General features: G+C 41.5%; 1 protein-coding gene across 6 annotated transcripts; it reads left to right on the top strand.

Moving 5' to 3' along the window:
- The first annotated feature begins 4,220 nt into the window (after positions 1-4,220).
- Positions 4,221-23,428, top strand: RLIM (ring finger protein, LIM domain interacting). 6 transcript variants are annotated; one of them, XM_052814033.1, is made up of 5 exons: positions 4,234-4,409; positions 6,811-6,888; positions 15,012-15,200; positions 16,059-16,142; positions 16,981-23,428. In XM_052814033.1, the coding sequence occupies exons 3-5, from the start codon at positions 15,032-15,034 to the stop codon at positions 18,513-18,515; spliced, it is 1,788 nt and encodes a 595-aa protein (XP_052669993.1). In that variant the 5' UTR covers positions 4,234-4,409; positions 6,811-6,888; positions 15,012-15,031; the 3' UTR covers positions 18,516-23,428. The 6 variants fall into 6 exon arrangements, with proteins under 6 accessions (XP_052669991.1, XP_052669995.1, XP_052669993.1 ...); XM_052814032.1 differs by lacking the exons at positions 4,234-4,409; positions 6,811-6,888 and adding exons at positions 11,543-11,708; positions 12,218-12,341; XM_052814031.1 differs by lacking the exon at positions 6,811-6,888 and having other exon boundaries at positions 4,221-4,409.
- Positions 23,429-25,170: the final 1,742 nt, after the last annotated feature.

Below are 25,170 nucleotides of genomic sequence, written 5' to 3'. Positions count from 1 at the left end.
CAAGTGACAGGACAAGAGGAAACGGCCTCAAGTTGTGCCTGGGGTTGTTTAGATTGGATATTAGGAAAAATTTCTTCACCGAAAGGTTATCAAGCAGTGGAACAGGCTGCCCAGGGTAGTGGTGGAGTCACCATCCCTGGAGGTGTTTAAAAGACATGTAGACGTGGCACTTAGGGACATGGTTTAGTGGGACTTGGCAGTGGTAGGTTAATGGTTGGACTGGATCTTAAAGGCCTTTTCCAACCTAAATGATTCTATGATTCTGCCTGCTCCCCAAACAGGCTGGGAATTTAAAAGCTCAGATGCGGAGGGATGGTACCCGAGTATGTAAGTACTCCCGAGAGCACAGCCCTGCCAGACAAACCAGACCAAGATCAGAACTTAGCAGATTACTGAACACTATTAAAGATGGCTCTTCAAGGTGCAAAATTCTTCTCCAGCTCTTTAAAACTCTAGCATGCCAGACCTGCTGATTTAAAAATAACCAGCTGGGATAAACCTCCTGAGGTAATGTCTGAATGGAAAATACTTTATTGTGTAAGACATAAAGATGGGCTTCTCTCGCCACCAGAAGAGAAGGGACCCTCCATCCACCTGCCTAACAAAGGAGAGGGACTGTCGCCATCACGGTACAGCAACATAGGCAGAGTACTCAGATGGAGAAAACAGCAAACTTATGACTGTTAGGAATCGTTATATTCTCAGGTTTCCTCTCGAGTTTGTTCTGGGCTGGTACATTAGTGTAAATTGGCTTCATTTGCCTGCTCACTACCTGGCTCTGCTGATACTTTGAGTATATAAGGATTTGAGTTTGGCGGGTCCTTTTTTATTTTTTTCTTCAGGTTTAGAAGCTCCCCAGAGATTTGGATTTTTCTCACCTCACTGCTTTTGGATTATTACTTATCTATATTGTGAATAAATTATTTTAATATCTTTTTAGAAGAAAAAACACCAACATTTTTCTCATCTATCACTGCACACCAAATAACCAGTTTTTAAGACCCTGGGGGATTTAAAGCAAATTTATTTACCCTCATTGAAGGAAACGACATTAAACTTACCATGGAAAAGTGTTGTAATTCTCCTTCGCTATACATACCTTAGCAAATCGAAAACACTTAAGTATGAATTACACCATGCTTTTGCTACAGATTTTGGATTTTTTCCCTATACTGCAAAGTTCTGTATGCAAATATATTTTCCCCTACAAGCTCTTTGAAATACACTGATCCTGATTTTTTTCAAAGCTGTTAAGGAGATATGTGTGCACAGGCCATTAATTGTTATTAATGTCAACTGGATACTGAAATCCACTAAGTGGTTTTGAAAAATCAGCACTTATTCTGCACCTGATCGACCCTGTGAGGGCATTTGCAAATAAACTCCACCAAATCACACCGAGGGAGGTACTTTTCCTTAGCTGTCTGCCCTGGACCTCAGCTACAAGTTTTTACCACTGAAGGCAGGCATGAATCAGCAGAACCCAGCTGCCATCTCTCTACAGCGCTGGATGTTCATCTCCCAGCAAACTGGCAAATATCTACCTGAAGAGTCTGAACTCATCCACAGAGGTAAAAAATAACATGGTTTATTCCTCTGTTGCTTGCCATTTGATGATCTTCAAGACTTTTGGTAAGATTAATCAATTAAAAGTATTTTATTGAGGGGGAAAGAAAGAGACAAACAAACAAACAAAATTACTTGTCAGATGCCATAAAATACCGAGAGGCTGTTCCAGGAGCATAAAGCATCATCTTATCCCTCTGTTCAAATAGTAGAATATGCTCCACCTCCCATTTGCTCAATAATTCCTAATATTTTGCTGCTTAGGTTACTGGTGTATAACAAAGCCACTTTTATCCTGCTCTGACCTTGCCTGGAATTCAGAAAAGGTAGAGAGAAAAGACAGGATTCACTCTCATGCATAAATCACTCTGTCGCAGTCACATCGCCTCCTATTTCTTCAGTTCTTTGAGGTCTGCCATTGGAGCACTCTGATGGACGTCCTGCTGATTTACTAATTGCCAATACTCACACTCAGTAGCTCATCAATTGTTGGCACAAGGCTTTCTATGATAAAGCGGATCAATTATGTGCTGATCATCTGCTCCCTGAATTATCGATGTTTGACAAAGGAATTAGTTTTTTGCCTGCTTCAGAAATGTCTGCCAAAAATGAAAGTGTACATACACACTCAGCCACAGGATTTCTCTCTTTGGGGGATACGGTTTCTCCAACTACCAGAATCTGTCAGAGGTAGGAGCACTGTCTACATAAAAATCCATTTGTCTGGATCTGGAACAAGGCAACTTTTCCCAATGACAAATATTGTGGTTCATTAGAACTGCAAAATTGCTTTGTGACATTAAATTTACTCTTCCTAATTTTTCTTTTTTAAAATTTTACTCACATAGTCAAACCACAGCAGTTAGGTCATGGTTTGACCCTATTGTAAATCCAGCTGTAATGCGGGATCTATATTGCAGCAATGATGCAAAGGGCTGATCTGATTTAAAGTCACTCTCCCAACTCCAGTTTGCTTTTAAAAACATAACAGGTTAACCTTCTGCAAGAAAGTTTTATGCTGGATTAGGTATCACCTCTCTGTCACTCCAACTATACGCCATATCATCTGTCCTTCTGCAGCTGGAATAAACTTCTGTGCTTTATGTTCTGGTTATTTCAACAAAAATATAGTTGGGAACCTACATCTGCTCCAGATAAAACTGGGACTGCTTCTGCTCTCCATTACTAATGAATTTAGCATCATGGCCTTCAGTTCAGTGAGTTTCTAACCCACTTCCTTTTCTGGTCCCATGCTGTGGCAAGTAAAACTGATGAGAAATATGCCCTGTACCTGAGCCCTCCATTCTCTCTAGCATGAACACCGTAGCTGCCTTTGAGTTCTCAAGTCTGAAGGGGGGAATTTAAACTGTGAATACATAAAACCACTTCATTTACATTAGAGGTTGGGCTTGTATCTTTCTACACATTTAAGTTTCAACAACCTTTAAATGCAACTCACCCCTAAACTTGACAGTAATCTCACTATTATTGTAACAAACTGCCTAAAGGACAAACAAAGGTGTCCTGCGGACTTCCTGAAACCATGTAAATCCTCAGAGATATGGTTTTTTTCCTCTATGTACGGAATCTTGCTTGAAAATGAAGATGACTTCCTTGCAAGTTCTTTGCAAGATAGCCTTTTCTGGCATTAAAATGGGATCTTTCAAAACTTTGTGGGAATCCCTTCCGTTCTCTACGGGAGACAAGTCTGCAGAGGCTTAACCTTTCCCTCTCCTTAAACTAGCACAGATACTCAGTATGGCACAAGCCCCCTTGGGTTCAAAACTGAGACTGTAGTTTTTTCTCTCCTAACTACTTCTTTTTAGCCACAGTTTCCTTTCCACTATGTCTTACTGATGTCCGATTTCACCTCTCTGCCAGAATGCCACGAGGGAGATGGACTGACCCTGGAGGGAACGCAGCTGTCATTTATAGCTTCAGTGGTGAGAGGGGAAAAACTGCAGAAAAATATAACCTACGAACAGGCCTCACAGAACATGGGAATGCCAGCGCTCAACTAATTAAGGCTCATACTGGAAAACAGGAATACCTTGGCTTTTATATAGCGTGACAGTTGTCTTTAATGCACAACACCTGGTTAGGCAGCAGAGAAAACCCCGTGTGAGAGGAGAAACCCTGCCACGGTTAGAGGACGAGGGGAGTGAATGTCCCCACTGACAGCCACCAGTACTCACTGCCAGTTTTCAACGCGGCTTTTGGAAACGTCGCCCACCGTCGGCCTTGAGCGCTGGCACCTCTGCCCGGCACACGCCGTGAGGTGACATTGAGCGGCCCCCACGCTGACAGGCCTAGCTCTCGTGGGGACACGGGCCCTACTGCTGCTGCACCCTAACGGCATCACAGCCGGGCACTGCTGAGCCCCGGGACCCTCCGCCTCCCCCCCCGGGGACAGCGGGAGGCTGTGGGCTGAGGGGTGGCCGTGAAAGCCGCCGGCAGCCACCTCGCCTCCATGCCACCCGGCCACAGACCCCCGGCCTTTGCCCCTCTTCAAAATGGCGGCGCCCCCTCGGCGCTGGGGCCGCTCTAGCCGCGCGGTCCTCCACGCTCCTCTCTTCGGGCCGCGCTCCCCCCGTCCCCACCCCGCAGAGGGGGTGGCGGCGCCTGCGCAGAGGCGCCTGCGCCTTCACTTCCGTTTGTCGGCGGCCGCTTCCGGGCCCCCCGTTCCTTGGTAACAATGGAGCAGAAAATGGCCGCCTGAGAGGGGAGGGAGGGAGACGCTGCGGCTGTTTGGGGACGGACGGAGCGAGGCGAGCCGGGACCGAGCCCGCTGAGGAGCGGGGAGAGCAGAGGACCGAGAGCTGGGGAGGCGGCGGCGGCGGGCGGTGAGTATCGAGGCGGGAGGCGAACTCTCAAAATGGCCCGAAGAAGGGAGAGGCCCAGGCCCAGGGGAGGCGGCGGCTGCGGCCCCCGCCCGGGGCCGGGGGCGGCCGGGGGACCGCGGGGCCCCTCTGCCCCTGCTCTGGGTCCCCGCCCTGCGGACTGCGGGGTCCCGGGAAGGGTAGGGCGGCTCCTGGCTCCGCGGGGCTCGGTTAGGCCGAAGCCGCCCCGCGGCAGAGGCGGAGCGGGGTGCCGTGTTGGAGCTGGGGGCGGTGATGGCGGTCTGCGCACGGGTGTGCCCGGGGCACTGCGAGGGATCCTCGGCCCCCGTCTCTCCTCGGATGGGCCGGGCTCTGTCACCCCGGGGACTTTTACCTCTTTATCCCGGGGCGTGTGGCAGGGCCTCCGAACCTGTTCCTCCATTTGGAGCTGGAGGACGGTTTGCGCCCCCCCCCCCCCCCCCCCCGCCGCATTCTCAAGGAGGGCTTCAGGGCCCCTCACTCTCTAGATTGGGCTGGAGGAGGAATTGAAACTAGCCCCTTTTTGGAGGGGTGGAGTGTGGGGGTGAATTACAGCCGCTATCTTGGGCCTCGCCGTACTCTTTAGTGCCTACTTAAGGAATCGCAGCTCTTCAGGGCCGTGTTTTCAGTCTTTTCGTCCCGTGAGTTGAGACAAGAAGCCCTGTTGTGGGAGACGGGCGAGAGGAACTTTCCCCGTGTCTGTTGTAAAGGTCTTGATCAGCCTGTGACTTGTTAAAACCTGTGATGTTTGCTGTTACTATGCTGTTAGTTTCTCTCCAGTTAATCACATCATCTTTGCTCTGTCACCATCGTTTCCTGAGCAAGTTCTTCCTTCCCTTTTTAATACTGTTTGTTGACGTTTAAGGTTTGTGTTTACTGTGTTTCAAAACCATGGTCAAGTACAGCTAGATGTATGTATTACTTTACCTTCAGTGATCTGCTTTAATGGAGGAGCAATATCAGATTGTATATAGTAGTATGCATATAGTGTGGTTATTAAGGTTTGTTATGTGTCTTAATTTTAGTTTGTAGTAGAAGGAGCCTGACAAAAGGTTTCACAGCAAAAAATATAGATTTTTTTTTTCATAATAGTTTTGTTTATTTCATCGTTTTTCAGGAGGATAGAGTCTTTATACAGAGAAGCTTGTAAACAAGAATTCAGACTCAATTGTATCCAATAGTACCATCACACATCTGATTTATTTTCCCTGTCCATATTGGCAGCACTGGTTAATTTCAGATTGGAAATTGTTGTCAAAATGATAAAGAAGCTCTGACACCAATTTGTCCCTGAATTTTAATTGCAGTGACTTGTTGAGTCTTTTTAAAAAAATAAAGTTGGCTGCTTCTTGTGCAGTTAATTATCTTAATTGAGAGTCAGGTGCTTAGTTTCGTTGTAGTGGTCAACTAGCAGTTAAACTGACTGTATACCCTCTACAGGTTTACCATTTTGGAATTAAAAGAATTATAGCTTGGAATTATGTCTTGCCTGCTCCTGACAAGGGAAGAACACACCACACATTATGAAATTAAGGGCTTCTTGTTATGTTAGACCACTAAAGCATAACAACTGCAGTGTTCTCTTCATCAGCAATTCTGACTACATAAATGTTTGTCACTGAAATAACCACACCAGCATTTTTCAAGCATGTAGTGGTTGTCATTTGTATCATATTTATTTTCCATATTACTGAATTCATAGACATGGTGTACTGGAAAACAGTGTTACAAGTGTCTGGTCTCTACTACATGTCTTTTTTTTTGTGTGTGTGTGTGCGTAGTGGTATTTTTAGGGGAATGGATAATGTGATCCTTAAATAGAAATGTTTTCAAAGCACCTATATATTAATATACCTGCTTAGCTTGTTCCTCTTTTTCCTCTGGGAATGTGTCAAAATAAATTTCTTGATCTTAGTAGAATGCTTCTAGTTGCAGTGGAGGTGGTGTACTTTTTTTTTTTTACAGCCATAACATAATGTTACAACTTCGTATACTTAAGTCTAAAGATTGCATTTAAGTCCAGTTTAATATAGCTTAACACATTACTAGGCTGTTCTGAATTTTTTTGTAGAGAACTCGGTTTCCACATATTAAAACATTTGAATCCAAACAAGATTATTTGGTATTTATCCAAGTTTTTGTGACTTAATGTCTGTCTTGACGAAAGCTTATCAGCTCTTGCGCTTGCAAAAATTAATCTCGAAGCGATAAAACCAGACGCAAACATCTCCGTCCTCGAGATACTTTTGTGAAGGTCTTGCACATCTCAAAAACCAAAAACAATACTTCTAAACAGTCTAGCAGTGTAATAACTTAGTCAGGACTTTTGTGTGGTGAGTAGCGACAGCCAGAAGCATAACAGAGTCTCTGTTTTGCTTTTGCACAGGTTGCTGGCTGCAGTTAAGATCATAAGAAACACAGAAGCCTGTGCTTCCTTCAAACTGTTCAGGTTTATATTAACAAGGTACTCGTTAGTAACTTTTTGCTGATGTGCAGTGTTGAAGCTCAGCTTTTTACTCAAGGAGGTCTGCAGAGTTGTACGGTGTCATAAAACCATCTAATGATAATTGAATATGTAGGAAAAGTCAGCATACGTTTTCTCTTAATTTAGTAACTTAAAAATATTTTGCTTGGAGCGCTCTTAATTTCAATATGTAAGATGTATGTGCATGTAGTCTTGTTAAAATGCTTGAGCTTGCCTGCCTTGGTGTAACATCAGAAAAGGAATTCTAGTCTTACAGATACCTATTTAAATTCAAATAAATTTTACTTAATTTTCCACTTCTGTATTTGTTAGGCACTAGACATCAACAGCAACAAAAATCCATGTATTGGAATTTCTGTGTGGGTTGTGGTTGTAGTGATTGTCATTGTTTTATTGGCCTTTCACTTTCAGTAGTAGCTGTATTAGCAGCAGTTTTGTGGAGACAGTGAGATTTGGTAGTAAATTTAAAGACAAGTTTTTCTTTTTTAATTGAAATTCAGGGAGTTCTGATTGGCTTAGTGCTTTCACTAACCAGAAGTTCTGTTTCTTCAGAAATCAAAACACTACGTGATGGTCATAATGTAGTTTTGTGGGTACGACTTCCTTGGATGTCAATCCTGTTTATACTGCTTTCACTGTCAACACTGGTGACTTGTGTGCAGCATTACTTCTTCCTTTGAGCTTCAGAATGGGACTTCTGCTTGCTGACCTAGCCGGAAGCTCACTTCTGGGGGAAAGGAGCATCGTTTCATGAGACTCCAGTGCTGTAAACTTGTTACACCTTGTATATGCTAAGCTTTCTCTTCTGTGATGTCATCTGAATTTGAGGGCAAAAGGCAGTACTATCTTAATTTCATTTTCAACTTGTATGTGAAAAGTGTTGTTTTAGTAAGTACAGATGATAAAATGTGAAGCCCTGGGTTTTGGCAGTTCTTCCTGCATTTTATTTTCAGAGCTCCATCTTCGTTCCACATGCTCTCAGTATCCTGGAATTGCTAAGCTCTACCCTTTCATATGGAAGATAACATTGGAAAACTGTTTCTTTTTTAACTAGGTCTCTTTGAGTTGGGCATTTTTACAGCAAGATGGCTACGCTGCCTTAGATACTGTAGGACTGTTGGAGACTGCTGGGATTCTGTACCCTGATTTCTTCCTTCACTTCTGACGTCTCAGGAGCTGATAGTACATCTAAGAGTGTTTCTCTTCATCTCAACAGTTAGTTCTGTTGAAATGTTTTCCTCTTTTATTCTGTTGAATTTTCTGCAGCTGTTCTGCAAAAGTATTAATCTGCTTTCTGTTGTTTAAAATGTATGTTCAGAATGACATCTTGTTTTACAGCCTTTGCTTTGAAACATACCGGGGTAGTGAAATAGCTGAATTGATCTTTAACACTCCTTGTTAAGCTAGCATTTAAATTTTACAGCAGTTTAGACAGAACACTTCATAGAAGACAAAATTTTCTTCCAGCTTTCCAAAAGTGGTACATGTTCCATGATATTTTTTGAGGCAAAGAGGACATAGGGAGTTCTTGAGTGTTTAAAATTTGTGGTAAGTTTAGTAGAAATCTAGTAAGAACGGAGATCTGTTCGTCATCAGAGTGTCAATAGAAAGCAAGAATAGCAGGGGGGGAAAAAAGAGTCTATCCAAAATTCATGATGCAACTTTGAAAACTAGAAAAGGTTGTTACCATTTCTAAGATGTAGATGAGTGAATTGTACCTATGCTATCAAAGCCTTCGATGTGATCACAAGAGGAAACTTGTGAACCTGCACAAGAAAAAAGCAACAACAAAACTTGGCATAATGAAGCTCCATGTGTAATGCAAATAGATAGCTGTTTCATTTCACTGTTTTATGGTATCTTTTTCCTTTAATGATAGGATTCACTGACAGGTTTTGCTTATGCTTTTGAGCTTGCAGACTTGAATGATGAAATATTTAAGATGAAAATGCAGTTTCTGTTATGTCTTATTTTCTGCTAGTTTTGAGAAATTGGATACTGACTGGCATGGAAACTATTTTTCAACTTTTAATTCTTCTAGGAAAATCTAGTAGTTGGGAGGTGTGGTGGGTCAGATGAATACTGCGCATGAATTTGGTTCTGTTTGCGCTTAAAGAACCCAGGGTAACAGAACTGCCTGTTCTAGCTGCTGTTCCTGTGTCATTTGAGAAATGGAATTGGAGAGACTGCTGGCTGGGGCTGGTCATGCCAAACGGGATGGTATGTTAGAGCTGCTGAAGTCAGAGTTCATGGAAAGCGCTTTGAACAGACAGCTGTGTTGTACTTCTGCTGTAGAGCTAAAATGTCTTTGAGGTATGTTCAATGAAAGCAGGGTAGGAAAAAGTAGTTAATCTGTAACAACGCAAAACAGAAAATAAGTATTTCTGGCTTCCACTACCGAGTGTCGTCTTTTAGTCAAAGGGTTTGATAATTTCTGCAGACTGGAAGTAAGCAAGGTGCTCTACCAGTTGAAGTACCTAATTAAGATGAGGTTATGAATCATAAATGAGAAATTAGCCTTCTGCTGAGCACATCTATGAAACACTCATATTGCCATCATCTTTTTTGTTTATACAGAGGTATTAATTATGTTGCTGGGACATGAGGTAATTCAAGCAACATTCCTAACATACAGGGCACTACAAATTCTCATGTAGAGTTGAAATACGGGTGACACCTAGATGGGGGGAATTTTAGAGGAAATCTTTGTTGCACAGCTAGCTCCTGAGCATCTGAGTTGTTTCTGCAGTTTAATTCAGTGCCTTTCTCCTGCTAAAATTTGAGACTTGCCCCATAACTTTAAGGTATTGCTTTTTCATTTGACCCTGCAAATGAGTGATTTCTGAGTTTGTCAAATCTTCTAAGTTTTACCTAGTTTAATGAGAGTTCTAATGTTTTATGTAATTTTTAAAAAAACTTTAAAAATGGGGAATGCAGGTAAGGTAGTGTCTTGGTATTCAATACAGATAACTAATGTCTGGAAATATTACACATTTTTGAAAGAGGAAGAGCTAGTGATTTATCACTGTGCCTTATAGTCCCTTAGTACTTTTGGGCTAAGAGTTCTGTAGTCCATAAGTGCTAAGCATTATGGAGGTACACAGTGTTACTGTTCAAGGTAAATGGACTACACAAGTATTTTATCACTGCTTGCTGTCCCACTAGATTGTTTTTAAGCAGTAAATTCCTGACTGATGGGATTTAGTTTACATACGACTTGGCATAAAGGAAAATGTAAAATATTTCTTGCACTGTGAGAATGATAACATTGTATTATTGAAAGAACATCTAGTACTCCTAAATTGTTCCTATCCAAAAGAGCATAATATTACTTTCTCTTGAATAAAAGAATGTAACAAACAATACCTTTTGTGGGCTTACTGTTTTTGCTCCTGCAGTCTCTAGCAGCAGTGGAGAGACAGCTAGTCACTTGTGCTCTGAAATCTCTGAGATTGTTGAAGTGTAACTGCAGGGAAGGTACTTTGCTGACTTGTGGAAGGATGGGAACACCAATTAAGAATCCACTGTAGTTAATATGTCTGGATATTCAGCTGCTGAAGAATATTTTCCTTACATTATTTTCTCTTTTAAAAAAAGAGAAAATAATGTATTCTAGCTATGAATCTGTTGTTTTGTGCAAACTTTAGGTGATTCCCCCCCACCCTGTTTTCTCATAAAGAGATTTTTCATTGCTGGATATCTCAGCTGAAGTTGGCAATAATCAAGAGATCCGAACTTCTTGCTCATAGATGTGACCTTCCCCACCCTTTGTCAACTCAGTGCTGACAAGGGAGGACACTGAAGAACGAAATTCTGGACCTTTTAACTTGGATAAGAACAAACTCTTACTTTGAGTTGAACTAAACCACTGGAAGAAAGAGAAACAGAGTTGAAGCATACCTGCTTATTAGATAATCAAATGTTGGTTATTTTGTTGTAACTTAATAGTATACCTGTTGGTTTTCCCTTGTCAGGTTTCCCCATGTTACTGTAGTCAGCTTCCTTAAGCCATTATTAATCTTCTGCAGTGTATGATCTGAGAGCAGAATCCTGAATGAGGGACAGGTTTTCAGGTTATTTCTGCAACACTCTACCACCCTGAAATAGGAGCGAGGTAACATAGTAACTGCCCCCACGGTGTGCTGGTTTTGGCTGGGATAGAGTTAATTTTCTTCATAGTAGCTAGTATGGGGCTATGTTTTGGATTTGTGCTGAAAACAGTGTTGATAATGCAGAGATGTTGTAGTTATCGCTGAGCAGTGCTTACGCAGAGCCAAGGCCTTTTCTGCTCCTCGCCCCACCCCATCAAGCGAGGAGGCTGGGGGGGCACAAGAAGTTGGGAGGGGACAGAGCTGGGACAGCTGACCCCAACTGACCAAAGGGATGTTCCATGCCACATGACGTCATGCTGAGCATATAAAGCTGAGGGAAGAAGAAGGAAGGGGCAGATGTTCGGAGAGATAGCGTTTTGTCTTCCCAAGTAACCGTTAGGTGTGATGGAGCCCTGCTTTCCTGGAGATGACTGAACCCCTGCCTGCCGATGGGAAGTGGTGAATGAATACCTTGTTTTGCTTTGCTCGTGCATGCAGCTTTTGCTTTACCTGTTAAAGTGTCTTTATCTCAACCCATGAGTTTTCTCCCTTCTGGTTCTCTCCCCCATCCCAACCTGGGGGGAGTGAGCGAACAGCTGTGTGGTGCTTAGTTGCTGGCTGGGGTTAAACCCACGCATGGAAGTCCTGTTGTACAGCCTGATGGGACCTATGGAGTCGTGCTGAGGCAGTAGTAGCCTAAATATTCTAGTAAGTTCAGTCTGGTAACATAGTGCTCTGCAGTGGTGCGGGAGGTGAAGCTTAAAATGGGTGATGTGGACAATGAGCTGAGTGGACAGTGAAGAGAGAGAAAGTAACAGAAGCCTTGGGGTAGAAATCCTATTTTCCATTTACTGGTTATAATATCAGAGCTCTAGTTTGAAGAGTATTGTCCCATTTGCTGTCAAGAGTAAAGTAGGAAGAATGTGTTGATGTGCATTTATGTGTTTCTTTGCCATCTGTATTTCCATCAATGTAAACATCCCATATAGGTATATAGCATTTCTAGGACATTGAAGCTAAACAGTGTGAAACTGGGGTACAGTGGTCTAGTGTAATCTGTTACAGTAGCTTGCAATTGGAAAATACAGCCAAATTTGTCACTGGTAGAAATAGCCCTAATGTAAATTAAATTCTTAATTCAAGATCCCACCTCTGAGGCTTTTTTCTTAGCAATAGCATCTTTTCAGTCTTGACCAATAGCTGATTTTATGGTTTAGGAGGGAAGATATGAGATGACGGAGGAGAAAAGAGGAGCAAAACCTGGAAATAAGTAAGACTGACTTTGACTTATTCCGAGCATTTCCTAAAGGATCACCTACTGAAGTGTACATCAGCCTGTTGGTAAAGAAGAGATTCTGCTGTCTGTCTGTCTCCCCGCTCGCCCCCCGCCCCAACTTGTTCTGGCTCTCCCTTTTTCCCTGACCAAGAACAGTGCCCCTTCATCTTCTCAAGTGGAATGGGCAAATGTTGAATCAAACAGGCATTTTATAGCTAAGGTGCCTGCAAGCACTGGAATTTGCAGTTAAAAGGAAAATTTCAAAGCATAAGCAATAAACAAATGTCATGCTTTGTGTGCATAGTGCGGTTTCCTTTTTTAAAAGCTGTTGTAGAATTAGTCTAATGCTTACAGATATGTTAATATTGGCATTTTTATGAAGACGTTCTATGTGTTTTAAAGTCAGTAAATACCAATCTGGCAGTCGTTTTGGGGAAAATATTTTACAAAACTTTGTGCTGCTCCTGTCCCTTAGCATCTTACTACATTCCCTTATTTCCTTAATCTTATTGTCAACTTTGTTTCATTGTTGTCCTAAAAAAGGGAGCGCTGGTTAGAGTTTTGGTGTGTATCCTCAGAGAACTAATGCATCTTTCCAGGTTTTATTTTGGATGCAAGTCTCTCGTTCTACTTGAGGCTTTATTCAGATGTTTCTTTTAAAAAAGTAGCTGTCTTTGTATTTCTGGTATCTTCTCTAGAATGAATATGTATTTAAGTGAAGTTACTTGGAGTCATAATTCTGCTACAGAAAGCTTGTAAAAAAGTTGTTTGAGTTTCAAGCAAGCTATGTTCTCATTAGAAATATGTGTCCAAGATTTGAAGGACATACAGATTTCATAACTGAGCCCAGTCAGAGTTGAACATACCTGCTGAAACCATTGCGCAACTTTCACTGTGAATGGGTTCATTTATCGGTGTATTTGACAGCACGTCACATGCAGGCTTCAGATGGGCCATGCAGTCTCTAGATTGCACCAGAGATTTAGCAATGCAGAGAATGCTGATAGGCTTCCATTTGAGATGGTAGTAACCTTAGTGATTGCTGCTGCTTACTGATAAATAGGTGAAAAATAAGCCTAATTTCTTTGGTAAAGTGGCAGAAATTCACAGAACCAAATAATACCAGTAGCCTTGCATACTGCATTACTGAATGGCAGCAAGTCATTTGTGCCTTAATATGACTAACTTAAAAACGAGTTCTACTGCGTCAGAATTCAAGACAAAGAGGGTTGGAGTAGCTATTTTATAATTTGCAAGTCTGCAGTAATGGGATGTCCTATCCTGTGGAGTTTTTCTGCTGTTACACACTGAGGTTGTCAGCGCACTTTAATTTTCACAATAGCAGCTGAAATAAACTACCGCTGGAGATCATGCAGTGCTGCTCTTCTGTGGAGAAGCACTAATGTAAACTGTGGGCAGTCTTGACTTGACAGCTGTGCTGACAAACCAAAAAAAGATGCTTTTTGCACTAGACAGATGTCTAAGTGTTGGAAATTTTCCAGTGAGAAGCAGAAAAGCTTTATTCTTCCAGTATTTTCATGTCACATGAAGTATGGTTTAAATGAAAGGAATGTTTTCTGATGGGGAATGTTATTGCAGAGCTTTTTAGCATGCAGAGGATTAGCTTGCTAATCACCTCTGAGTAACTAGATTCTACCAGTTGTACAGGAAAATTCTTGATGTTGTGAATAGCGAGGCATAGTGATTAAGGAAACTAGTTATTATTTTAACTTCATTTGATATATTTGCATGGCGCAACTAGTGCCAGAGTGTCTTCTGCATTTGCATGTATTTTATTATAATATTTATCAGATATGGACATGGCATTCATCGATAATTTGAGATACACATTGTCAAGGATTGCATCCAAATGAAAAACTATGAGGAGAAGATTATTTTAAAAAATATGCGATATAGAAGACAGCTCTTCGTAGCAGAAGTTATACCTGGTATACACTGTGGAGTTTTGTCCTGGAAATTTTAGTCATCAGTAATTCAGTAAATGCTGAAACTTGCAAGCAAATTCTTCTCTTGACATAAAACTGTAAAGTTGATTTTACAAACCCTTTCCTGTTCTGAGGAAATGAATAGCTTTTTTTTTTTGTACACATAGTGCTCCATAGCATCTTCAGTCTTCTATATTTGAATTCTTCATAACCCCTTCATTCTGTTAAAATTCACTTGGATGGTGAAGAGGGTGTTTCTTGTAGCAGGCAGGCAGAAGTGATGAACATATAATCCCTTGCTCTTTTAAAGTTAGAGAGCATGATCAAGGATGGCTTATGCCTTGTACTACACTGTTGTATGGCACTGTAAGTCATGCTTTGTGAGGCAGTTGCAGTATTAGGAATATTTTATGCTAAAAACCAGATAGTCATGGACATCTAGTCAACTATGTGAATGTAAAGATGGTCTAAGGGTTATGGCTGATGATATTCCATGTGTTCGTACTTGCTGCTTTATTGAGTATTTGATAATGATGGGCATAGATTTTGTTTGAACTTCTTGAAGAGGTTTGTGCTTTGAGAGTGATTTCACTTTTGATGCCTGTGGTTATGCACCTCATCTTAACTGAAGCTTCATTAGCAAACTACTTCCCTGCTCGCCCACAAACTCTCCCCTCTCCCCCCCCAAATTTAAGGATAACAATGAAGAATGTAGTACAGGTTAAACATGCCTAAATTTCATGCCATATTTCACTATGCTGGATGAAGAGTTTGTTTTCTCCTTTTTAGGTACTCTCCCACTCATCAAGATGGAAAGCTCAGATTCTAGTGATAAAGGAAATATTGATCAATCAGAAGCACAACGTCAGAGTCAGCTAGATCGATTAGATCGAGAAGAAGCTTTCTACCAGTTTGTAAACAACCTGAGTGAAGAGGACTACAGGCTTATGAGAGATAACAATTTGCTAGGAACACCAGGTAGGTAATGTTTGGGTATGTACATCTTACTAGAATTGCTTGTAGGTGATTTGTGTCATTTTCTGTTCTCCTGAAACTGTTTCATCCATTTAGTTTGTGTGCTGCAGTTGTGTTCCATGGTAGGAAGTAGCTTCTTGCTAAATTGTGCGTACTTAAATTTGACCAGTCCCCTGAGTAGTGGAGAGGTGGTTAGAATGAGGTGGATTCATCAGATACAAAAGTCTAGTGTTTACACAACTTGGTGGCAACACCCAGAGTTGACCCTGTTCCAGTTATGGACCCTTAGACTTTTTTGATCAAAAAGTAATCTCCCTTAAGCATCTGTGTGAAAATTTTGTGCTGGTGAGGTTAAGAGTTTGTAACTAGGGTAAGTAGTGTGGTGCAAGATTCTGCATGGGCATTTTTATGTCAGTTTTCAATTGACTTATTACTTTAAATTGACACTTTATAGGATGATACCTAATTCAAACCAGTTCTAATTTAAAACATGACTTAAACTAATTTAAACCTTTTTTCATGCTTGTGAAGGTGTTACCTTAAATATGTTACTCTGGACAGCCATTTAATTGGTATAGGATGACGAAAATTGCTGATAAGTTGTAGAGGTTACAGAACCAGAAGGCACATCTGCCTTGAATACATTGAAACTGTTGGATCTTTCAGCTTCAGGAAAACTTAGAATGGTGCTGAAGTATCTGAACCTCCCTTTAGCAACCTGTTTGGCAGTCTCGTTATGGCAGGATTTAATTAGAAAAAAAAAGACAAGCAGTGGCTTGTACCTTCTTTAGAAGCTTTTGATAATGCTTGCCATACATATGATTTGGAAATATTTTTGGAAAATTTTGCTTATTTTCTAAGGTGAAATTACTGAAGAAGAGTTGCTGAGAAGGCTACACCAAGTTAAAGAAGGTCCGCCACAGCAAAACAGTGATGAGAATAGAGGTATATACAGTATTTGTGAAAACTCTTAACTTTAGCACCCCATACGGACCTTAACTTGAGTGCAGGAGTGGAACAAAGTTAAGCCTAGGCAGGTGCAAGGTGAGCTTTGCTTCAAAACTAAGTGAGCGTTATATCTGATATCTGCTGCAGAGGTCAGTTTGGGACAGATTTCACTCATAATGCATCTGTTACTTGCATCAAGATAAAGTGTCATTTAGGGTTCCTTTTTTTTTTTTTTTTTTAATTTAATATTGCCTTCCTGTCTGCTCCCTTCTGGGATGCTTTTTGGCAATCCTTCTTTTTTTTATTCACTGTTCTTCCCTTCTGAAGATGCTGTATTGCTTTCGTTATCACCCTTCCATAGAGATTGGTGGAGAATGCTTGGAGCTTACCACTAGGGTTAATTCTTTAGTGAGACAGATTTGCTATAAAGCTATTCTTCAAGTGAAGGGTCAGGACAAACTTAGTTCTCTATTTAGCAGTCGATAGATCACTTAATTGTTTGGAAAGGAAAACACAGAATATTGATGTGTTATGACACCTGAAATGTGACTTGCCATTTACTTACAATAAACAATATGTGTTATTTTGATGACTTGTTTTCTATGTGATGGCTGCAGCCTATCTGTACATCTTAGAAAAATGTCCACTCCTGCTCCCTTAAAAGAGCTCTGGTAGATACGAGTTGTGATGCTACATGTGAAACCACAATACCACTTGATAGGATTAAGCACTTCTAAATTGTCACTTGTTAAACTAAGCAATTATGTTCTTGGAAAAGATCACTCCAAAATTAGCTCAGTACTCTAATTTTGGTAGTTCCCTGTCTTTTTCGCAGGTGCAGAGTCCGCAGAAGATGTTTCAAATGGAGATTCTATAATAGACTGGCTTAATTCAGTCCGACAGACTGGAAATACAACACGAAGCGGGCAACGAGGAAACCAGTCTTGGAGAGCAGTGAGCCGGACTAACCCAAATAGTGGTGACTTCAGGTTCAGTTTGGAAATAAATGTCAACCGTAATAATGGGAACACAAATCCAGAAACTGAGAATGAGCCATCTGTAGAGCCTTCCAGCGGGGAGGATTTGGAGAACAGCCAAAGTGACTCTGAAATTCCAAGGTCTGAATCACCATCTGTAAGGCAGCCTGGATCAGAAAGGAGCACTTCGGAGGAGCTAACAGCTGAGGAAGCTTCCCCTCCTAGAGGGCAGAGGAGAGCGAGAAGTAGGAGTCCAGAACAGCGGAGAACACGAGCTAGGACTGATAGAAGTAGGTCACCTATTAATCCAGTGAGTGAGACTCCTCGCAGGTCTCATCTCAATACATCATCTCAAACACTTGACCACTCCTCAGTGAATGAAGCTGAGGGAAGTTCTAGAACTAGGCAGCATGTGACATTAAGGCAGCATACAGTGGGGACTGAGATGCCAAGTGAAAATGCAGTTCTGTTTTCAACCCCTGAAGCAAGACCTGTTCCTCAAGCAGCAGGTTCTTCAGAAACTAACGGCACCAGTGAGTCCACAACTCCTGGGCAGAGGCCTCCTACCATAGTACTTGATCTTCAGGTGAGAAGAGTTCGTCCAGGGGAATATCGGCAAAGAGACAGCATAGCCAACAGAACTCGGTCCAGGTCCCAGACACCTAACAACACAGTCACTTACGAAAGTGAACGGGGAGGGTTTAGGCGCACGTTTTCACGTTCAGAACGGGCTGGAGTGAGAACTTACGTCAGTACCATTAGGATTCCTATCCGTAGGATCTTAAACACAGGCTTGAGTGAGACTACATCAGTTGCTATTCAGACTATGCTAAGGCAGATAATGACAGGCTTCGGAGAGCTGAGTTACTTTATGTATAGTGATAGTGATGCAGATCCTAGTGGCCCAACTCCAAATCAGAACGTGGATGCTTCAGAGCCACAGAACGGAGGTGGTGGTACTTCAAGCAACGAAAGTTCAGATGCTAGCTCAGGGGAGGTGTACGAAGGTGGTAATGAAGGTGGTTCAACATCTGGTGCCAGACGGGAAGGTCGGAATACGAGGGGATCGGTCACATTTGAAGAAAGTGGTTCTCTACCATTCCTTAGCCTAGCACAATTTTTCCTACTAAATGAAGATGATGATGACCAACCAAGAGGACTCACCAAAGAACAAATTGACAACCTAGCGATGAGGAATTTTGGTGAGAGCGATGCTCTGAAAACCTGTAGTGTGTGTATTACAGAGTACACAGAAGGCAACAAGCTCCGTAAATTGCCTTGTTCGCACGAGTATCATGTCCACTGCATTGATCGCTGGTTATCAGAAAATTCCACTTGTCCTATTTGTCGCAGAGCAGTCTTAGCTTCTGGTAACAGAGAGAGTGTTGTCTAAATGAGATCTGAATTTATGGCCAAGCAGCTAGTGTGATAGTGATGGGCAAAGAAGTCACTTCCTTTATGGCCACTTTTTGAGTGGTACCTCAATGTATAGTAATGACTTGGAGTGAATATTCCCTCATGAAAGCATTTTCTCTGAATTCAAGCTGTTAAAATTGGAAAATTTCTTTAATTAGGGCTTTCAAGATGTAGTCAGTTTGGGTGTTAAATTTCACTTGTCCAAAGACATCTACCCACTTAAAAATATTTTTTTCTTTGTGAAGCGTATTAAGTTCTTTCCCCCACCCAACCCCTGCCATTCCAGTCCAATAACCATTTTGTCCTCAAGATTGTGCTTATGAGGAGTTCTTTGAGAAGTCATCCCAGCTAAATGTACATGAGTCGTAGAGGAATTTTTGCAAGAAATCCAACTATCTGAAAAAATACGAACTTAATTGCACACTTGAACATACTTTTAATTTTCATACTGGGTTAATATTGGACATGTCTCTGTAAATAACACTAATGTTAGCCCTTTCCCCATCACTATGGCACGCTGTAGGATGAGCTGTTAGCTTAATTGGGATATTTATCTTGTTGTGGAAATATAAGAATTGCCTATGCTTGTTTAAATAAAAAAAAAATCTGTTTTAAAATTGTAAAGCTTTTTTGTAGAAGCTCAGTACTTTTCCAATGCACTGTTGTACTAACGCATTAAGAATTAAAATTGTACCATGCTTAGAAATCAAGAATGCTTTTCATACAAAACCCACCACACAGAGAGCAAACTAAATACGAGAGCTGCTTTTGTAACTGTGTACCTGTCAAGAGCAGTGCATATCTGTACTATTTATGTGAACAGCTACTGTAATATAAAAACAGTTGAATTAGACATCTTAATTGCATTAAAAAAACGGAAATTAAATGTTATAATTGCAGTGTTTTGGCTCAATAATGCCACCAAAAGAGATGATAAAAATTAGAAACTGTTCTAATGGCTGGTTATTTCTTGGTGTGGTTGCTAATACGTAATAATACAAAGCGGTATGTACCAGTTCATTCAGTGAGGTTTACGCCCAATTTTTCTATCAATTTTTACTTTCAATTTTTGAGGCAACTCTGTGAAACTATTACTATTCAGCAGATAAGTATTGACAAGTGTTTTGTTTTTCTTCCCTACCAGCTTCAGCTATATTAGTAACCTCTGGATCTGTTGAGTGAACTTGCTGATATATCCAGTGTTGGTAGCCTGTGACTGAAGTGCCGCAGAAAAATAACTTAAGTATTAACCGGGTAACAGATTATTAGAGTGTTAGGTTAAGTTTAAAATTATAATTGATTATACACTTAAATGTGTAGCCAATTCTAAGAATAATGTTAAAAAAAACCCAACAAACTCTTTGTACTCCTATTGGACAGATTAAAATGAGTTTAATTTACTTTTAAAATTATGTGCGTGGCATATTAAAGTTGAGAATTGGAGAATGTAGCTCAACTCTCATCAGTTTCAGGGGAAGACATCCCTCCCCCTCAATGACCTGTTCTTTGTTTTATTCTCTGATTTTTTTTTTTTTTTTTTTCCCTCCTAGCTTACATGTGCAACAGGGAAAGCAATATTTATTTCAACTCCGTGGCAGTAGTTATGAATTGATATGAACTGCTCTTGCTGGCTATATGGGCAATGTTGCTTGTTCCTCAGATGACAAAACCAAAGCTAGCCTATCTCTTTCTCCTAATTAAAACACATTTTTGGTGTTTTATAGTGGTGGTTGCATAAAGTATAGTCTCTGCTCTAAGCCATTTTAGTGTCTCATCAGCTGGTTAAGGATTCCGCAATGTCCCAAAATTCCAAATTTTTTCTACATGTGCGTTTTGTGGCATTTGGTTCAGTGGGAAACCCTGACTGGCTATTGAGCTCGCTTTCCTCTTGGTGGGACGCACCATTGTGGCAGAGGGAATACGTGTATTCTTTCTGAACAGAAGAGTAAAGCTCATGTTTTTAAATTTTTCCCTCTGACATGCATCACTGTAAAAATTGGAAGTTAGCTATTAATTTCAGGTGCTGGACTCTCTATGCCAAAATTTCCTCAACAAAATAACACTTCTGAATTTCTTCCAGTAGCATTCACATAGCAAATACATACTATCAGGTGCAGTTTCCAGTAGCTTTACTGACTTACTGGAGCATAGAATTAGAAGGAAAAAACCCCTCTCTACGTGAGTACCATGTTAGATTTCAAAAGTCTGATGTACATCTCTGAGGACTAAAGCTGGTGACCAGAAAGAAAGGAGCCCACTAGTGCTGATTAATGTGAAGCACGGCTGTGATATGTGTCATTCAACATAGCTTTCTTTTAATGTTCTGAGTTTCCAGTAACTGTTCATATTGGTAGAATCAACTTTACAGTTTTGTTATAGCTTAATAGTGGCATGCCTTAACATTTTGTCTTTCTGTAACAATAGCAACTAATAAAATGTTGGAAGTTTCCCAAATGGTACCAAGAACAAATAATTTAACATCAGTTCAGGGGACCTTGAATGTTCTCAATGTTTTATATGCCTTTCCTGACGCTGAGCATGCTAAAGGTGCTGGGGGGTTGTTGTTTGACATCTGGAGGAGTTTGCAGAAATTAAATTGCTGATACAGCAAAGACCTCTTTATGTAGCTGAGTCATCTGTCAGCCGCTGTGGTAATTCAATTTCTATTCTTTTGTAGTTAGATTGGGGTTAGGAAAAGCCAATATTAACACTTCAGTTGCTAACAAAATATGAAAGACTCTTAATTTAAGAAGGTTCATAGTTAGCCTAATTTACAGTTTATGAATCATTTTGGTATTGAGCATTTGTACTTATTGCTTCCCTCAGCTTATGCTTTCTTGGTATTGCAGGATGTATTACACTTGGTATTACACTTAACTCATGCTTGTAGCCATATGAAGGGTTAAAATGGCTAGTTTTGTCCTTTTCCAAGGCCTGATAGTGCAGAAATGCTGAGCCTGAAGAGGCTGAGACAGCCTTGTTGCATCAGCTGCCTGGTTCACAGTGCCACCGTGTGGGAGCCTCTCTCCACCTTCCTTCAGAGCCAGGAGAAGTCTGTCTCCTTGCTTGGAGCAGCTTGGGTTCTTTTGCATTGAAGGCTCTTGCTTTATTTTATTTTTGAAGGAGGTTCCTTGTTATCGCCTGCCTCGGTAGTTATCGTGGTGGTTTTTTCAAACTGCAAACCATCCAAGCTCCTGCTGTGAATATCTTAACCTGGTGTGTGAGCTTAATTCCTTTCTGGCAGGACAGACCCGTACCCCCAGGACCTCCATACACAGCAATTAAAGCAGTCACAAGGCCAAAACTTAGAAGAACGTGCAGTATTTTTTTGTTTAACAGTGTGTTTGATAGTTGAACTCAGATTGTGAACCTATACAGAGTTGTGGGTGCTTACTTTCTTTTTTTTTTAATTGGGGGCTTTATCCATTAAAAGACTGTGAAGAGTTATTCCTGGGGTTTGTTAGATTTCACTTTCACGTGCACTTTTTTATTTCTTCAAACAAGATGGGTTTTTGCAAAGAACTTGTAGGCAGTTAATTGACTCGTTTTAAAAATTATTTGATTAGTGTAGGTACTGCATGCATAGAAATTACTCATTAAAAGTTTAAAGACATTTTGTAAGAGGTATTGATGTGCAGGCACAGCAGCTGCACTGACATGATACCGTACCAGTTTTGAAGGAGCCCTAATTGTCCATTGTGTCAACTTACAGACGAATGGATTTCCCACCAAAGTTGGCACAATGGACCATATAATGACTGTCATTCCAGTTTCCTGTCACTTGTCTGGATTACGCAAATGTAGAGAGTCCAAAGGACGCTTTCCCTGGTGTATCTGCAGTCGATGTTTATCTTGAAATGGTTGCCTACACAAAGAGGAGGTTCCCAGTAGTCTCGTAATAATGAGTGTCTAATATGAAGGTGAGAAAAGCAGCGCAGTTAAGGCTGACCATCGGTCTCTGACTTCGAGCAGTGCGATGCGGGGTTTTCTGAATCTCCCAGTGTGATCTTCACCGTCACACTGCAATACAAAGCTTCATCCTGTCGGCTTAGCCGCAGCCTTATTTTTAGTTTGGGATGCTTTTCATTAACACATACATTCGTGTAACTGTCTGACGTCTCGGTTTTCTCACCGGTCATCCTTGCTCCTGCCGCGGGGGCTCGCATTGCTTGAGTAAGGGTATGTAAGCAAGTGTGGAGCTGATGAGGTACACGGTCATTACGGAAATGTCTGCCTGCTCCTCTGCCGTCTTCCAGGAGGAGGTGCTTTGCATGAGGGTTGGCTTGGAGCCACGTTAAGGGAATTTATAACATGCAGAAATATTTCCAACCCTTACGTACACTAGGCTTTTTGTTTGTTTATCCTACTAGGGAGGGAGGAAGGAGGGTGAAGAGACAGAATCAATGGTGACTTACCCAAAGTACATACCAGTTGTGCTGTGTTAAAAAAGAAGTTTGCATCTGTTATACCAGGGCTTCCCAACCTCTTTTTCATATGAGGTATCTCTCTTTTTTTTTTTTTTTTTTTTTTTTTTCTTCTTATGGGGAAACATACCATTGAATTTGCTTTGATTGTTTTATTTGGTTTTGTTCCCTTAAGCTAAAATACCTGAGACTCCTTCCTGAATTTCACTATCTGTTAGTAAGGCTGTTGGTTGGGAAGCCCTGAATTCAACTGAGAATGTAACAGTTTTCTTTTTTTTTTTTTTTTTTCTTGTACAGTGCTTTACATCTGTTTATACTGGACTTGTTTAATACAAAATGGTACTCTGAGGTCATTGGACAACAGTTTGACCAGATTTGATAGCTAACATTTAGGAGGAGTTTGTTCCCTATGTAAGATGTCATAATGCAAATTTAAATAGACTCAATAAAATGCATGAAGTGTTCATTTTGTGCTTGATCATCACTCCTTGGGTTTATTCTTCGCACAGTGGGAATGCGCTGGAGTAAATGATGGTGGATGTGGTAGGAATTTATTTCCTCCGTACGCCTTTTCCCTTGAGGCTGGGCAGAAAGGAAAAAGCCGGAATGGTATAGCGTTAACTTCTTGGAAGAATTTATTGCTCCTTAGTACATAAAACTGAAGCAATAAATCTCACTACATCCCAGACTTCTGTAAATCTGTCAGTGGATAATGTGGGATACCAAAGCAGTATCTGCAAGTTGTCTTTCAGGTAGGAGCTGTGACTTTTACGGGTGCCCGTCAGTACCAGGGTCCAGTGGTTGGGGCTGAGTCTCCCTAGAAATACGCTTTGCGGTGTTCGGCGGCTTTTGTGAGCAGCTCTCACATATGGCTAAAAGCTTCGTCCTAAAATTAGTAGCTGATGTACGTGCAAATACTTGAGTGGGAAGGAAATTTTTTAGGGCGTGGGAAGCTATCTTTATGATCAGTGCTTCCCCTCACCTCAACTCCGTTCCTCGAGTAGGAAGTGGGAGCCGCTCCGTGAGAGGGGTGTGCTGACGTCGAAACAAAAGAAGGGGTAGGAAGGTGACGTATAGCTCGAAAACACGCAGCACCCGGTGTTTTGGGTGCCACGGCAGTGGGCGGCAGTATCGCAGCTGGGCTGATGCTTGACAGCACTGTGAGTGATGCTCTTGTTGGGTTAGGAGGAAAGTCGTGGGCTTCTCCAGGGATATGCCGAGTCGGGATTCTGCTCCAACTTCACTCTCTGTGGGGAGAGCTCTTGGATAAGGGTGGGTTTTTTTTCCCCATTCCCACATGCTTCGTCTTGAACTCCATGGTCTGTCTTGCTCTGCAAGTGTACAGTTCAACCTGAAATTGAGTCTTTAACATAGGCGTTAACTTTTATTTCAGTGACTTCATTTGTGAAGTGGTTCCCACGCTTTCTGTACCAGGAGCTCTTTGCCAGGTTGCCGACTCCAGCCTCGCATCTCCCCATAGGAAGTCATTTGGTTTGGGTAGCCCTGTATTTGTTCCTTAAAAACTGTCAATCAACCCCCAAATTGCTTAAATCGTCCAAACCAGCCTTGGAGCACGTGCGTGGCTGACTTCATCCCTATGTTTGTTTTTCGTTAATATTTTCAAGGTCTTTGTTCTGGCCTGTAAAACTTTATATAACCTTGTTCCTCCCTCTCGGTGCTTAAACCCTGTAACCTTTTACATTGTCCTACTCCTCCCTTCAGGGTCTATTCCCGTGGCAGATCCAGACCTTCACAGGGGAATGTGTTTGGCCGCTTTGCTGGTCCTGCTGCTGGGTGGGAGGAGAAAGGTTGTGTTTGGCAAACCTGGCCATCCCAGAGCGACGGGGGTGCAGGAATAACCACGCATTCGGGGGCTTCTCACATCCAAAAGGGCTCTTCTGACCGCTCCTGAGAGTTTGGAAATACAGAAGCAGGGAGAAAAGCACAGGCTGGCTGCTGCTCGCTTGCCCTTCCCAGCTGTTTCAAGTTTGATTGAACCTGTTTCGGGGCTTTTAATATAATGAATCTAAACTCAGCTCTGTTGTGGCTCCCTAAACCCTTACAATAAAGTTATATAGGGAAAACTAAACCCACTTTTTAGTCTTAAACTGGAGGGGCATTGTCTCCGATGCTAATGAGATGCTGATGCTGCATGCTCCAACTGTTCCTCTGAATAAATCCCCTGTTAAGCCAAGCATGTGAAAATCC

The sequence above is a fragment of the Harpia harpyja genome, chromosome 18 (genome assembly GCF_026419915.1).
Source record: "Harpia harpyja isolate bHarHar1 chromosome 18, bHarHar1 primary haplotype, whole genome shotgun sequence".
In the NCBI taxonomy this organism is placed as follows: Eukaryota; Metazoa; Chordata; class Aves; order Accipitriformes; family Accipitridae; genus Harpia; species Harpia harpyja.
Note: the sequence above shows the minus strand (reverse complement) of the source record. Positions and strands in the feature narration are given on the sequence as shown.